The 16,943-nt window shown below is 43.0% G+C and overlaps 1 protein-coding gene across 1 annotated transcript; it reads left to right on the top strand.

The window, feature by feature from the left end:
- The first annotated feature begins 581 nt into the window (after nucleotides 1-581).
- Nucleotides 582-3,652, top strand: LOC119740507 (high affinity cationic amino acid transporter 1-like). The gene is made up of 3 exons (XM_038215834.1): nucleotides 582-1,747; nucleotides 2,727-2,835; nucleotides 3,515-3,652. The coding sequence occupies exons 1-3, from the start codon at nucleotides 653-655 to the stop codon at nucleotides 3,592-3,594; spliced, it is 1,284 nt and encodes a 427-aa protein (XP_038071762.1). The 5' UTR covers nucleotides 582-652; the 3' UTR covers nucleotides 3,595-3,652.
- The last annotated feature ends 13,291 nt before the right edge of the window (nucleotides 3,653-16,943 follow it).

Genomic DNA, 16,943 nt, shown 5'->3' with positions numbered 1-16,943 from the left:
CTGTTATTTTTTGACAACAGGTTAATTGCTCGAAACCGACGTGGTATACTGTCCATCAACTATGGGTCTTTTCCAGTGCTTCAGAGAAATGTTCAGCTCCTCAACTCGAAGAAAACCTGTGCAGAGGGACGCAATCCCAACACCTCTACATCGATGCCTTGGTGTAGTCGACCTGACTTTACTTGGTGTCGGAAGTATGATAGGATCTGGTAGTTTTCTTTTACCGGGACAAGTTTCTGGAGTAGTGGCGGGTCCGGCTGCTCTATTGGTTTTCTTCCTCTCGGGTATGTTGGCTTCACTGTCTGGCCTGTGTTACATAGAGTGTGCCTTACAGCTACCTGGAACGGGGGCGTCTTACCTGTACGCCTATGCGACACTTGGAGAGATGAATGCGTTCTTAACTGGGTGGAGTAGTGTGGCAGGACGAATCGTTGCGCTTGCATTCATAGGACAGGTATGGAGCGCCTATTTAGACGATGCTTTAGGCGGCTCCATTGGAAATGCTACCGTCCAGTTTGTCCTTGGAGGTCAGGAATGGAATGCACCTGTTCTTGGTACCCATCCCGATTTTATCGCTGGATTGCTGATCCTTGTGTCTGGTGGTATTATTTCTTTAGGTACCAATGTATTCTCCAAAGCTAACAATTTATTCATGATAACCACTTTACTGACTCTGATGTTGGTTTTCATTGTGGCCATGATTCATGCAGATTTCTCCCTCGTGACAGAGCATGGGTTTGCACCAAGGGGAGTTGGATTTGATGAGATTGTAGGAAGTGCAATCATTGCTTACGCAGGTTATGCTGGGATCGAATCTATCGCCCTAGCAGCTGAGGAAGCAAAAGACCAATCCAAGGATCTCTTGATAGGACTTGTGTCCGCTCTTGGAATCAGTATCTTAGTCTACATGACTGGAGTCCTCTCAGTCACTGTATTAACAGAATACAGCAACATCGATCTTAAAACCCCGTTTGAGGCAGTGTTTAATGATCTTGATGGTCTACGTTGGATGAAGTACATCGTAGCAGTAGGTGCGTTATGCAGCATAACGGGAGGTGCTCTAAACATATCCTACGCTATGACTCGTTTCATATATCCCATGTCAAGAGATGGACTTCTTCCTTCTGTGCTCTCCAGGACCAACGAGAGAACTAAGACTCCCTTGCTAGCTAACCTTCTTGGCACATGTATTTCTGCTGTTTTTGCCGTATTAAGTGACATCAAGATTTTAATACAGACCGACTCCATGCTATATACACTTGAGGCCGTCATTGTACTATTTGCGGTGACTATCTTGCGTTACAGACCCCCAAACCGGAGTGATGGGTACGTAGAATTGGGCGGCATAGACAAGGCTGATTTCAAGGAGGGTGTCAACGAGGCTCATGGACGCAAGAATACTACAACAGATTTGAATGGATTGCTTAAACCTAAGCCAGAAACTGACACTGCTGAAACCAACGCTACAAACGAGCTACCAAAGCGGCCATCTTGGATTCACAAGGGCTGTGCCATCATTCTTCGATGGATCAGAGAACATACAACCAGATCGGTGATTCTTTCACTCTGCTTTCACCTCATCTTTGAGTTCCTTCTCGTAGCCTTGTTGACCTTCAACATGGACGACTTGTTGCGAGTCCATGACCCAGGTCTAATACTCGGGATAGTCGTAAGCAGCGCTTTAACTCTCGTCTCGTGCTGTCCACTGTTACTTCTACCGCAAGACACCGATGACCTCCCATTCAAAGTAAGATTTCAAAAAAATTAAATAATTTAGTAACAAAAAGCCATTTACCTTCGGCATATTGAAACATACACGAACAGAAGCGATTCTTTATTTTACCATGTTGTTTTACAGAGAAGCCATGGGAAAAATCCATATCTGCAAGCCTTTTCTCATATTAAATAACCGGCCTATCCATCAACCGAACATTTGGATGCACACCTGTTAATAGGCCTCAACCCCTCCACCAAGCTCATGAATAAAAAGTGATACCCTCAAAATATTCTATTTTAGAGAGTTTTGAGAGCCATAAAATTTTGGAATTGAAGAGATGGCAATGAACCTCAAGCCCGGACTTAGGGCTTTCAATTCTGAGCATTTTGGATGCAATTGTGCTCGAAAGTGGCGCTAATTTCTCGAAAAGGCAATGGTCAACCCACCAAAAAATGAAAAGAAAATGTAAGATGACATGTTGATCATTATTTTTCTGTGCAACTTAAATACATGTGAGAGTTCTTAGTATTTGTAAAACAATTTTGAAGTATGGGCGTTTAGCAATGGTGTCTGTTGGAATTTTAATACAGGGGTGCATCCATCTGACAGGAAAGCATTAACATGTCTCCCTAATATATCTTGTCTTCCTTATGTACAACTTTTTTAAAGCAAATTGTGTCTCCCTGATGGGCCGTTTGCGATATTTTGATAAAGTCAAAGACAGATATAATCATTTTACGTCTATGTTGTTCAATAAAAAAATTGTCGTAAGCGGGACCTGAACCTGCGCCCCCTGAACACCCTGAGCACCGGTCGCACTCTAAATCAGTTATTTATTCTATTAGCGCAACATTTTCAGCATTTCCAAGTTTCTAATTCCTGTGATTTTGTTGGTCATAACAAACTAAATGGTTAAACGTACTATTAATTTCGAATTGGCGAATGCGCAGTACTTTGAGTTTTGAAATAAAAATAACCCAAATATTCTGGACTTTTTTTGTTGATACAGGTACCACTGATGCCCTTGCTACCGCTGATTGCTTTGCTTGCTGCTGTCATTCTGTTGCTACACTTTAATTCCTTGGTCTATGTAGGAGTCGTCGTTTGGTTGTGTTTAGGTAAATAATATCACATTATAGGCTGCCCATGCAGGATGTAAGCGGGAAGGGAAAAATTCGCACAAGACTCAAAGCATGTGCAGCTTTTTTTCCCGCTGAGATGCTATTGCTCCTTGTTCGAATGTATTTTGAGCTATGTTAAATTAATCCAAGGCGAAAAGCTTCACAAAAGATCATAACATGTCAGAACATTAACAGATCATTACATTTCCGTCAGAAACAAAGAACCTTTTATAGACGACCGCCCACCCCAAATTTTTTTATAGACGACCGCCCACCCCAAAACAAACCAACCTGTACCCACAATCGTCATGAAATTAGTTTTAGTAACTGTTTCTGACGAAACGTTTAGCGACGTATTCTTGATTACAATGGCGACGTGTTCAGTAAGTCAAAGAAGACCAACATAATTATGTTAAATGATTCTGTGAATCCAATATGTCCGCTATCGACGTGTACTATTTCATCAAGATGGATTCTGCTCAAGGTTGTCACCCTATATATTTTGTTTTGGTTCTTGCAGTGAAAGAACTTAAATTAGTGACGCACTCACAAATGATTATTTAGGTATTAACATAAGATATCGTACAAATCCCCACCAGTTGAAATGTCCTTAATACATGGTTAAATTCACACTTCATTTCTTTTCTGAATCGACTTGTCTGTTTTCTCCTGACAGGACTCATCGTGTACTTTACGTACGGCATGAAGCACAGCGTGGAGGCCACACGACAAGATGTTCACCTGAATGATCAGTGACGAAGGCAGTGACGTCATTGCCAATGAAATGTTTCTTTGTGTTGACTGATCAATGACGTTTCATTTTCTCATTGGCTGATGATTTCTGGATCCAATATCATGTGGCTTCCAAGCACAATTACATGAGAACAAGTCATAATAATTATGATACTGTATTCATTTCATGACATTTTCTGAAAATCTGTTTTTCTAAGAACACGGTCATTATTGCGAAAATATTCACTGAATTACTCTTTTGGCTGGTATAACGTTTCGTGTAGCAAGTCATTGCTGCGTATAGCAGATCTCTGTGCTCACCAGATCCACGTAGTTAATTGGCATTTGGTTTGAATCCAGACGTACTTACCATAAGCGGCCTCCCTACGCCCAAAATCGACTCCAGACACAAGACGTCTACAAGCCTCATCAGCGTGACTCCATCCCATGCATGCCACAGGCCAATTTCGTAAAGAGCTCATCTATCAAATATTGTTCCCTCTGACAAACATTTTAAATGTTCTCACCGATATTAGGTACATGAATTAGTTCCTGGCTTTCATATAGAAGGCTCATTTACATATTCTGCGAATCCCAACATGTAAGCTCAGTCAATATCTAAACTCCACCGAATGCGTTCACTGTGTTGTTTCTGTTTCTGTTCCATAAACGTACAAACACCTAGAAGGTTGTCGACGTACGTTGGTCAGGGTCAGGTGTGCAGCAACTAAATTCTTGATTGGGTTTTGGAAGCCAGGTCTTGAATGTTGATGTTGTCCAGTGCCAGTTTGAAAGTCTTAATGTCAGGTGAAGAGCGGATGTTAGGGTGAAGTTGATTCCATTCTAGGATGGTCTTTGGGTACATTGAGTAACGAAAGTAGTCCTTATTTGTGGTGATGACTCTATATGAGAAAGGTCCGGTCTGTCTAGTAGAAACCCCCCTTGATGAGTTGACGATGTTCAGATAATCTTCCATATTACTCGGTGTAAGCCAATGGGTTTCTTTGTAGAGTGTGACTAATCGAACTTTGGTCCGTCGATCTTGAAGAGTGTCCCATTTGAGTTTATTAAACATTGCTGAGATGCTTGACTCCCTGCTGTAGTCTTGCATAACAAATCTAGCTGCTCTGTGTTGAATGCTTTCTAATTCTTTTTATCCGACGCATGATGAGGATCCCAAAAGGCGGAACAATATTCTAGCCTTGGTCTGACTAGTGTCTGATACGCAATGGACTTGGTATTACTGTTGCAGTGGTGGATGTTTCTCTTGAGTAGCCCGAGCATACGATTGGCTTTAGAGATGATCTGATCAATGTGAGTGGACCACTTGAGATCATTACTAAATTCAACCCCCAGGTAGGGATGGTGTTTAACGTCTAGTAGTTTGGTATTACCCATGTGATAACTGGAGTCGACTGAGTTCTTCTTGTGGGTGATCTTCATGGTGTGACACTTGGAGGCCTTGAATGACATGTGCCAATCTTTTCCCCATTTTTCAAGTGTGTTGATGTCCTGTTGGAAAATGCAAGGGTCTGCTGCAGTTTTTATTTCCCGGTACATGACACAGTCATCTGCAAAGAGTCTCACATGCGATTTGATGTTCTGTGGCAGATCGTTAATGTATACTAAAAACAGGAGAGGACCCAGCACTGTCCCCTGTGGAACCCCAGAAATGACCTTCGACTTGTTTGAAGAAGTGCCCTCAAAAACAACTTGCTGGTAACGTTGAGTGAGAAATGAGTCAATCCATTCCAGAGCATTGTTCCTGATGCCGATGTTGTGGAGTTTCCTCAAAAGACGTTGGTGAGGCACCGAGTCAAATGCTTTCTTTAAAATCCATTACAATTAAGTCAGCTTGACTCTTATTGTTAAGAATTCCAGCCATGTCGTGGGTCACAGCAGCTAACTGGGTGTCACAAGAGGGACCTCTGCGAAAACCATGTTGGGCATCCGTCAGGAATAGACGTCAACGACACAGGTCTGTAATTACCAGGATTTTTGCTATCACCTTTCTTGTAAAGTGGCGTGACGTTTGCTTCAAGCTAAGCTTTAGGTAAACATCCAGTATCCAATGATTTTTGGAAGATCTTAGAATAAACTGGTGCAAAAGCAGAGGCGCACTCTTTCAAGATTCTAGGAGGTATGGCATCAGGTCCTGGTGCTTTGCTTGGTTTCAGATCTTTCAGTAATTTCTCTACCCCAATTGAATGTGTTTGAATTTCTGGCATGTCGGGTATGTCCAAGTCTGGTAATGTAGGGAAACTGTCCAGGTTTTCGTTTGTGAAAACTGAACTAAACTGTTCATTCAGCACATTAGCCTTGTCAATCGGAGAGATCACAGTGGCACCAGATGAATCAGTCAATGTGGAGATTCCAAACATCTGCTGCCTTTGGGCTTTGATGAAATTCCAGAATGGTTTTGTGTTGTTGCTTTGGAGACTACAGCCGATGACATCATGGATGTATTCTTTCTTGGCTTTCCGAATTTGCGGTCAGTCGTTCTACGATGTTTTTTTTAACAGTTTCCACTTGGTTGATGTCATTTTGGATGGAATAAATTTGCTGTTGATTAACATCCTTCTGAGCCACGTAGTCGGGTGTAATTTTTTTGTCGAAATCCTTAATACAGTCGGCAAAAGCAGCATAATTGGCCTTGGCATACAGCAGTATCTTCCTTCTTGCTGGGCGAACTAATTTCGGTTTAACTAGTATGTTAACCATAACCGCTTCATGGTCGCTTACACCTGGGATGACATTGGTACTCTCTACAAAGGAAGGGCAGTTAGTGAAGCACAAGTCCAATATGTTATGAAGTCTGGAAGGTTGTTTTACTTGTTGACTCAAGTTGTTGTCAAGGGCAATGTCAATCATGGTTTTACTCTGTCCAGCGTAAGACCCTCCAGGGTTGAATTTATACTGATCCCAGTTCACATCAGGGAGATTAAAATCCCCCAGTAACCAAATTGATGCATTACGAGGGATTTTTCTGAGGGCAGAATCCAGATTTTTTATGTACTCCACATCCGGTGTAGGGGGACGATAGAAAGCACCTACATACAGTGGCGAGGAACCATGAACACGTATGCTATGAACACGTGTTGTGTTCGTGCGTCAATTAATAATGGACCTCGACTTCGTCTCGGTCCATTAACAGCGGTCACCCCCACACCCGGTCATTATCACGCAGTGAAGACCGGCTCCTCACACTGTTTTCCCCATACCTTTATAACGAAATAAACAGTTAAAATGCTCCAATTTTGTGACTTTTTCCGGCGATATTTCCAGACTTGTTTGTGTTCATGTTCATGGGCCATATTTTAGCTTAACAGCTATAACAGCTATAACAGCTATAACGACGTAAACTCAACAGAAACTGCTGCCGTAGCGAAACAAATTACAACAATGTTTTCATATTGTAACGGGAATCCGGGGCTCGATATACCCAGGGGTACAACGAATCCCTAAAAACCCGCCGGGATTAGGGAGCGTCTCATAAGTTGGAACGCTCGGAACGTTCTCATTGGAACGGCGTGTTCCCAAACTGGAACGCCCCGGCGTTCCACTGGGAACACGGGACCGTTCCGTTGGAACGGCGAAATCCCTTTGCGAGAACGGTCCAGCGGAACGGTCGGGCACACGCGTTCTATTGCGCGTTCCAGCGGAACGTTCCCAGCAAATCGCGTATACCATGGCCCAGTTTCGAATATTAGCCCATTTTGCGTCAGGAAAAATGGCGTCGCGATCTCCGGCAAACCGTGCGTCACTGAACGGTAGGTTTTGCCTGTTTTTGAGGATTTATATGTAATATTTGGACGTGATTGTGAAATTTCTGTGATGGTTTGGGTAAAAAGTTCGACACAAGGTACGAGTGAGCGTTAATGCGGATGGAATCTTGGTAAATCTAATGATGTAAATATCGTTTCTGTGGTGAAATGTCGGTAGCCCCGAACCTACCATCACATGCAATCGCTACGCTGTGGTGAGTATGTATTCACGTCAAAGTATGTTGCACAAGAACAATATTTCTTTAAATAATACTTTGATAATGCGTACTAAGTGAAGGGAATCTCCTCAAAAAGTCGTAGATAGAGGAGGGGTGAGGGGATTTCGAAATATGTTAAGTGAATTTCTGTTAAATATTATAATCGATTACGAAACGCAGTGGCTATTGTTACGGCAGATGTGAAGTTCATCGGTGAAATTTCGCCCTGAACTTTTACATGGCTACGGTGATTGTGTTTTCTCGTTTACAATTGATACAGGGCGCATGTTTGTAGAATGCATGCAAGGACAAAAATTGTCTTGAACACTACGTGATAGGTTTACTGAAATTACCCGACAAAAATAGCGTAGAAGGAGTGAGGGATTTTGAATTAAAAACAAATCATTTTCAAACAAGAATTATAGTCTTCATCTCAAAAACAGCCCAGCTGATAAAATGTACTTGAGGGCCTGAATGTTTTGGCTTGGTACTATGCTATGCTTTTACGAAATAAAAAAAAGGATAAAAGCGGAGCATACTATTGACGATATAATTTTTGTCAGACAAAAATCTGCGTTTGAGCATAAACTCTGACTCCGGGTCCTGCTGCACGGACGTACTCACGTACGTATACCCAAGCGCGAATACCCATCCGCGGAGCGTTCCGCCGGGAACACGGTGTTCCCTCCCCGTTCCAGCTGGACCGCAGATCGGTGCGTTCCATTCATTGCGTGGAACGCACCCGCGTTCCATTCGGAATGCAGCACGTTCCCATTGGAACGCCTGGCGTTCCTACGGAACGTTCCATTGGACCGCGAACGTTCCCGACTTATGAGACGCTCCCTTAATAACCAGGAGAAATTCGGTGATGTATGTCTGAGCTAGTGCTTGACCGGGACCAGCGTTGAGGGCGCCGTCACAACCTCAGGACGTCAACCTGACCCAAGTGGAGTTCGTCTGGTAGCGTAGCTTTCTTCAAGGCCTCGATGACTTTATGGATAGGGGAAGGGTAAGGGGAGGGGTTGGACTATAACTTGGCTCGCAAACGCAAAAGAAAAGGGAAGGCTGGGGTGGAGGAGGCAATATAATTTGAGTCTGTCCTATAGGCCTAAAGTCTGGCTCTTAAGTCTTTCCCTATAAAGTCTGACCCTAAAGTCTTGCCTAAGAGTCTGGCCTAAAGTCTTGCCCTAAACCTTTATTCTCAGGCAGAATACTTAAAAAGATATCAAACTTCTTGTTTGTTTTAATCAATCACCATCAAATTATAATAATTAAACACTTCATCAGATTGGGTCACTTTAGTTTGCATACGCACATTCTAATTGCCGCCGCTTAAACACAGTGCGCAAATTGGACTGATAGCAAGTCTAATTAAGCATTCTTTGTGCGCGGATATGTACACACAGTACAAGGCGCATAATGCATAGGCTGTCGCTCTCCGTTGTACGTTGCTTCCTTTTCAGTGTGGACATCGGTATTATTCTTCTTCATGCTTTGTCTCTTCTTATCTTCTTCCTCTGGCTACTTCTTCAATTCCTCTTGCTTCTTCATCTTCTTGCTTGTTCCCTCTTGCTTGTTCCTTTTTCTTATTCCTCTTCTTCTTGGTTCTTCTCACAGGGCTTGTTCTGGAGGCGAACAGAGCGCTCGATTGCTGTTCCAGCTCGCCTTTTATGCACTTTCGGCAGGGCTGAATCTGGGGCGCAGTGAGCACGCGCGTTCCAATAGGCTAAAAGTGCGCGTAGCGCGTATCACGTATGCAAAACGAGTCACCAACCCTGATGATGAAATCTCTGCATTAATTAAGTACATCATTAACCTGTGTGCAAAAGTCAATAACACACAAACAATGGGTGCATTCAATAACACTGTGCACATACGTCAAATGCCTTGAACGTTATAAAACTTGCATAAGTACCGGAAAGAAACAACAGTATAATGCAAAGTTTATGGCTTCTTCACATCATTATGGAATTATTCTATAAATACTACGAATATTTGGTAAGTCTAGTAGGTGAATAAAGTTGTATTTGAGGGCTGAAAATGGCCTAAAATCAACAAGTTTCATTTCTATTCTGTCGTACGAGATTCATGTTAAGGAAACCAGACTATTCTCTAGTACGGAAAGATTATTTAAAGGAAAAGCTGATTTTTGTCACACTATCTTTACCTGATGGAGGAAGCTGAAATCTCGTTTACACATTCCTTGTGTCTGGAATTACAAAGATGCTTGGTTAAGAAAAGGTAAATATGTCGGTGGGTGAAGTGTTTCAAAGAAAATAAATCGTAGATCTACGCTTTCGTCGTAAACATTCTCAGTATATACTGCACTGCTGTACGATGTCGTTTCGAAACTTCCTTACGCGCGCGCACGCGGTACGCACGCATCCCAAGCAACTGTGTTGCGTACGCGCGCGTCAGTCTCACGCGATGGGGGTTGAGCGCATGTGCAGTGCTCAATTGTTAAAAGTTACCGCAGGGCTGAACGCGACGGGGCTTGATCAATGCTGGTTCAGGGGCCATTTATTCGCTTGATCTTTGAAGCCGGTCCATTATCACCGTTAATGAACGGCCACGTGATCGAGTCTCCAATCAGAAACCATCAACTCTCCAAGGTATTTATTAATACCCGATTATTGAGAGACAGAGATTTATACCTTTCTGGTTGCTTCGTATTGTATTCACGTTCCATGTCATGCCATAACACACTAGAGTACACTCACTAGAGTGTACATGTACATCCAATTACAAAAATGACGTCATACACTGGTTGCGCTATAAATAAATTACTGTAGTCTGCATACACTCAACCTCGTCCCCAGGGTGTCGAGCAGTACGCGCCCACCACTACCTGCTCTCTCACCCTGGTATTGGATCATTTGCATGTGCAAGATTTTTGCACACGTATGCAAATGAGGAACAGTCTGGTGCCTGGATATGCGTTACACATTAGCGTTTGTTTTTTGTATGCGGTGTCTGGGGAAAAACAGAGTCAATTCGTAGCAGCGCGAGCACGGCGTGAGTTACGAAAACACGATTTTTGAAATCAAACTGTGAGCAAATTGGAAAGGAAATTAGTATTTTCGAGAAGGCGTGGACGAATGATCGCGAGAACACGTACTGCACGTTGTGAATATATAGCACCAAGTACACGATAAAAATCCATTACTAGCCAATTGCGGTATCCAATCAGGATACAGGAAGAAAGTTTCCTATCCCGGATTTACTATTGGAAACGCGGTTGGAAATAAAGTAAGCACTGGGGACGAGGTTGGCACACACTCCATCCTCTCCCCCTTAATATGGAAGCCGTACAAAAAAATATCATTTTTCAACTCTGTGAAAATGCCCTTGACTAAAAATACTGTCTATAAAGCAATGTCACACCTCACAAAAAAATGCTAATCCTACAAACACTTATTGCAAGAAAACCAAGGTTCAAAAACAAAGAAAATCCTTTTTTTTCATAATTAAATCTAAGTCCCTAGACAAGGTAGCAATGGCTTTTTTCACTGCCTGCCCTTAATTTGAATAAACGGAACTTCCCTTAGGATTCCTTCTTGCTTGTTTGTTTGTTAGGTTTTTTTTAACCCATGACATTCCAATACCGTACAATTTCAACTGCAACCTTTTTTGTTTTGGAACTGCAACTCTAAAAACTTGCTCAAACAAATTAAAACAACTTTAACAACTCAAAGTGCAGTACATGCACATTTTCACTCTCATGCAGGCCTCTGCGAACAACAGTTAGGTTATTCCATAGTCTCAATGAGTCTGTCTGGGGGATTGCTGACCCTTGACGAGCGACGTGATGTTTGAGGGTGGCGCGTGTGTAAGTTCTGTCTGAGGAATTTGCGAGCCAACGATTGGAGCTATCTCAGCGGTAGGGATAAACACCGGAATGGATGCTAGGTCAGACATATCAGTATCTTGATGAGCTGAGGTGTGCATCCCATTCCTTGAGTTCTGAGAATGACTGGTTGTAGACCGTTCTGCTCTTCTCATCTGATCCAAGTGTCTTTCCCACACTCGACCATTTCTGCAAAATCACCACATAAGACTTTGGGGCTGTGCGCTCCGCGACTGTGGCCAGCCACCTATTCTCTTTTCGGCGGAAATCCTTAACCAACACATCCTCTCCCGCATAGAACTCGCGGAGTTGGGTCTGTTTGTCGTGGTGCAACTTTTAATTGTTCTGCATGTTGACCACTTTGCGTTCAACGTCCGGGCGTAGCAAGGACAAACGAGTACGCGTCCTAGGAACAAACTCGCAGGAGTACGACCGGTTGTTGCATGTGTCGTAGTGCGATATATCAACAGGAAACTGTCGATGCGTTGTTGCAAACTCCGACCACTCGATTTGCTTGAGCTGAGAGCGCGTTTGAAAGATTGAACCATTCGTTCTGCTGCACCATTACTTGCGGCGTGGTATGGTGCAACTCTCACGTGTTTCACGCCATTCACCTTGAGGAACCGTTGGAACTCCTCACTTGTGAATTGCAGTCCATTGTCACTGACAAGTTGGTAGGGGATGCCATACCTGCTGAATAAGTCTCGCAGCACCGTGATGGTTGCATTCGCAGTGGTGCTACTCATGTGGAAGATCTCTGGCCATTTGCGTATGCGTCAATGACGATCAGGAAATCGTGACCGTCTTTCTGCGCGAAATCGATGTGAATTCTGTGCCACGAAGAGCTAGGCCACACCCATGGCATTAGGGGTGCCACAGCTGGTAGGTGTCTAGTCTGTTGACAGCTAGCACAGAGACGAACAGTCTGTTCGATGTCGCGATCGATGTTAGGCCACCAAACGTAGCTTCGTGCAATTTCTTTCATCCTGACAATTCCTGGATGAGCATCATGTAACGATAGTTCGTGTCTGCGACTGAAGAAAGGTTTGAGGCGTTCGTCCCTTACCTCTGCTGGCCATCAACTTTTAGTGAACTCTAACACGCGCGAAAGCACAGGATCAGTTCTTGTAGCGTGTGAGATCTCCTTACTTGTTACTGGTAGGCTATCGAGGCGTTTGTCCTCGATGTTCTAGATAGAGTCTTCATCGTCCTCCTCCATTGTGGGTAATGGGAGACGTGAGAGCGCGTCCGCGAGCACATTCTGCGAAGATGGAATGAACTGCAAGTCGTAGTCAAATGCAGACAACATTACAGCCCATCGCTGAAGACGTTGTGCTGCAAGGGTTGGAATCGACGTCTTGGGACTAAGGATTCGCTCCAATGGCTTGTGATCAGTCCGTATGGTAAATTTCCTTCCGTAGAGATATGTGCGGAAGCGTTTGAAACCGAACATGATTGCCAGGGCCTCCTTGTCCAGTTGCGCGTAGCCCTTCTCATGTTTATTGAGTGAGCGTGAAGCATATGCTATAGGATGTCTGGAGCCGTCAGCGTACACATGCAGCATGACTGCTCCAAGTCCATATGGTGATGCGTCCGTTGCAAGCTCCAGAGGGAGTGCTGGGTCGTAGTGAGCGAGAAGTTTGTCTGAACTGATGGCGTCCTTCACCGCCTCAAATGCCCTGGTACATTCATCCGTCCACTGCCAAGGACAATCCCCGATCAGTTCGTTTAACGGATGGGCCATGGTCGACAGGTTGGGAAGGAACTGCGCTTGGAAGTTGACCAACCCCAACCATGAGCGAAGCTCCGTGATATTCTGTGGAACTGGAGCGTTGCGTATCGCGTCAACCTTGTCGTCGGTTGGCTGAATCCCTTTTGCAGAAATGCGACGTCCCATGTAGATTACGCTCTCCTGCATGAACCGACCCTTTTCGGTATTCAACCTGAGACCGTATTTCCGGAATCTCTGGAAAACGTTCTTTACATTGCGGAGATGTTCCTCATCCGTCTTGACTGTAACAAGCACATCATCCATGATTGCGCATGTGCTGTCCAGACCTGCGAGTACTTGTTCGATGAATCTCTGCCAAATTGCAGGACTCGATGATATACCGAATGGTAAGCGTGTATACCAATACAGTCCCTTGTGCGTGTTAATCGTGACGTATTCTTGGGATTTGTCGTCGAGCAACATTTGCTGATATGCGCATTTCAAGTCGATTTTGGAGAATTTCTCCCCACCGGCTAGCTTGCTGAATACTTCTTCCGAAGTTGGTATGGGTACTGATCGGTGTGGATTGATTTGTTTACAGTGTTTTTGTAATCCCCACACAGGCGTACCGTACCATCTGCTTTGGGTACACACACCAGGGATGTCGCCCACTCGCTGAAATCAACTGGGTAAAGGATTGCCTCTTGCTCCATTTTTGCAAGTTCCTTGTCGACTGCGGGGCGAAGAGCCAATGGCACTGTGCGAGCCTTGTGGAAAACTGGAATAGCGTCTTCCTTGACGTGCAGTGTTGCCTTAACTCCACGTACTGTGCCTAACTCAGGCCGAAAAATGTCCTGATATTCACTTTTCAGCTCAGCGATTGGGTCAAATTTCACACCGTATTGACCCTGAGAAAACAGATTAGGCCAGTCCAGCTTGAGAACTGTCAACCACTCCCTGTCCAACAAGGGTGGTGCGTACTTGTCTGCGTGGACGAGGATTAGCGGTAACGTTGCTTTCTGGTCGCCGTACTGAACCTCGACAACCAGTTGGCCCAAAATTCGCAATTGGGCACCGCGTAAGCGTGTAGGACACGATTCACCGGTTTCATTGGAATGTGCCCCAAATATTTGTGGTAGTCTGACTGGCTCATGATTGATGCAGCGGCACCTGTGTCAAGTTCCATTTGTATGGTGATATTGATACATATTTGGAGAGACTTGATCAATATTTCATTGCTGTGGACATTGCAGTGACAGAGGCAAACGCTGTCAAACGCAAGGCTATTTTGTTGAGCAGCATTAGTTTCACGGCATATAAGACACTTAAAGACTTGCCTTTTCCGCAACAACCCAAGGAAAAGTCATTCGAGAGACAGAGAGATTAGGGATACTTTTCTGGTCGCTTCGTATTGTATTCACGTTCCATGTCATGCCATAACGTACTAGAGTACACACGTACTAGAGTGTACATCCAATCAAAAAAATGACGTCATACACTGGTTGCGCTATAAATAGATTACTGTAGTCTGCATACACTACACACTACACAATCTTTATTAAGAGAGTCTGTGACAAGCTGGATCCAAATTTTAAACAACCGGATTTATTTTCCCAAACGTCAGCTGATGATGTTATAAGTCATGTGACGTCACATTAAAGGGACATTTTCAAAGGCCTATATCTACATAACTACATGTATAGGATACAGGGTAAGTACAAAAAAAGAAACCCCTTCTGTAATGACGTATCTGTAATGACGTTCTGTAGCCCTTTCGAGGATATATAGGATACGAAAGCCTAATTAATGAGCTTTCTTTTAGTACAATAATCATTTAAATCACTCATGTACTTTTCAAATTACGGAATTTTAAACACAACCACCGTTTTAAAGTTCTGTCCACGGATCACACGTGTTCCTTTTTTTTTTTTTGCAAAACGAAAACAATTAACATAGGGATGAATGTGAATTGTTTCGTTTTGCTGAAAGAACACTACTTACTTTTTTGTGTGATTTGTGGACAGAACTTTAAAACGGTGTTTGCGTTTAAAATTTCGTAACTTGAAAAGTACAAAAGTGACTTGAATGATGCTTGCACTAAAAGAAAGCGTATTAATTGGGCTTTAATTCCTATCCTAGATTCTGAAAGAATTACATGCAGAACGTCATTACAAAGATGGTTCCTGCCATTTGGGTTTCCTTTCATCTGTCACACCCTGTACATGTAAGTCCCACATATTGAAATACCTTTTGTTAATAAGGGAATAAATGTGTGCTCGAGAGGTTTTTATCACTCTGTTTAAGACCGCTTAGAGGCTGGGTGCTGATAATTACCCGAGCCGGAGGCTCGGGTAATTATCAGCACCCAGACTCTATGCGGTCTTAAACAGAGTGATAAATACCGACCGAGCACATATTTATTCCCATTCATAAATACCTTTTCGGTAAAAAAATATCAAATAATTCGTTCAAATTATCCCAATTTTGTTCAACAAGTTCACTTCATGCTTTTTAAAATATTCCTCTAGCAAAATATTGAAGTATTCAGCTGGTGAGTTTGATGTAAAAAACCCTTTTATGGAGATTGACGCGCGCGTAGAATGTTCTGCGCGATGTTGCGCAGAACGGACCCGGGGCGTTTCGTTTTGAATTTAGAACTATACAATTCTGACCATAGATATAGAACTTAAAATAACTAGATCGGACGCGCGTTCGAACGCGCCATTCACTGTGCACAAAACTTCTGGGTTCTTCATGGACGCGCTGCAAAGTCACGTGTATAGCGCCACGCGCAAAGGGTAGCTGCTGAATGATGGACGGAAAAATATCTCCAACACCCCCACCTGTATTCAGCTTTGCGTTGAAGTTCTTAAGAACAGGTTGACATTTTTAACTACGATTTTTGACAATGTGACATTTCATATTCTTTTGAAATGTTACACATGAGTTTGCCTCTGTGTCTTATTTGGGGCCAAATTGGCGACTGTGTTGAAGGTAATTGATTTTCAGCCAAGAATACTAATTTGTACCGAAAAGTAGCCACATTGTGTTCTTATATCTTTAACACAGGCAAATGTCAGAAAGCGTAGTTAAATGTCAATCAGTTTCATGAGATTACTTGCCTATCAGACAAAACATAAACTGTTAATTTTACCAACATCAAAATGAAATAACAGAAAATCATTTTGTAAACGAGCAACGATAAAAGCGGGCACTCGAAATATTGCGTTGCTTTAATAATAATAGCTTTATTTACAGATGGTATCCATGTCACCTGACAGATGATGTTCAATGGGCCATCAATTAATCCTGCTAACCTCAATAGAAACATTACATTTGAAAGGAATGGATGACTACAAAAATAAGTCTGGCCATCTGTTGTGAGTTCTGAACAAACTAATACTTAAATAACTTTTAAGTAATAAACAATTTATATACAATGAAAACCTACTCGTTAGCTAATAAATAATCTGATGAAATGGCAGTTCCATATCCATATCATCCATTAATCAAGATGTCAAGAATATCATTGCCTATGAAAAAATAAATTTGGTTGTCACCATCCGAATATTTATGTGAAGGTCTAGCCTATGCATCCACCAGCAGGTGAGTATTGCTTCCCATAAATTTATGAACCAGAATAAGTAATCCGATATATCTTCCTCATATGCATGAACGCAAACAGAAGGCTATTAAATCTTTCAATTCCTGAGGAGCAACAATAAGACGATAACGAAATACTAACCGAAACTTGTTAAATTTTAGCTTTGGTCCACGCACGAGGCCCAGTTATGCATGCGTGGCCAGCTATCTACTCACTGTACGCACAGTCG

This window comes from Patiria miniata, unplaced genomic scaffold (assembly GCF_015706575.1).
Source record: "Patiria miniata isolate m_02_andy unplaced genomic scaffold, ASM1570657v1 HiC_scaffold_5, whole genome shotgun sequence".
In the NCBI taxonomy this organism is placed as follows: domain Eukaryota; kingdom Metazoa; phylum Echinodermata; class Asteroidea; order Valvatida; family Asterinidae; genus Patiria; species Patiria miniata.
This window is presented reverse-complemented; position numbering and strand designations above follow the sequence as displayed.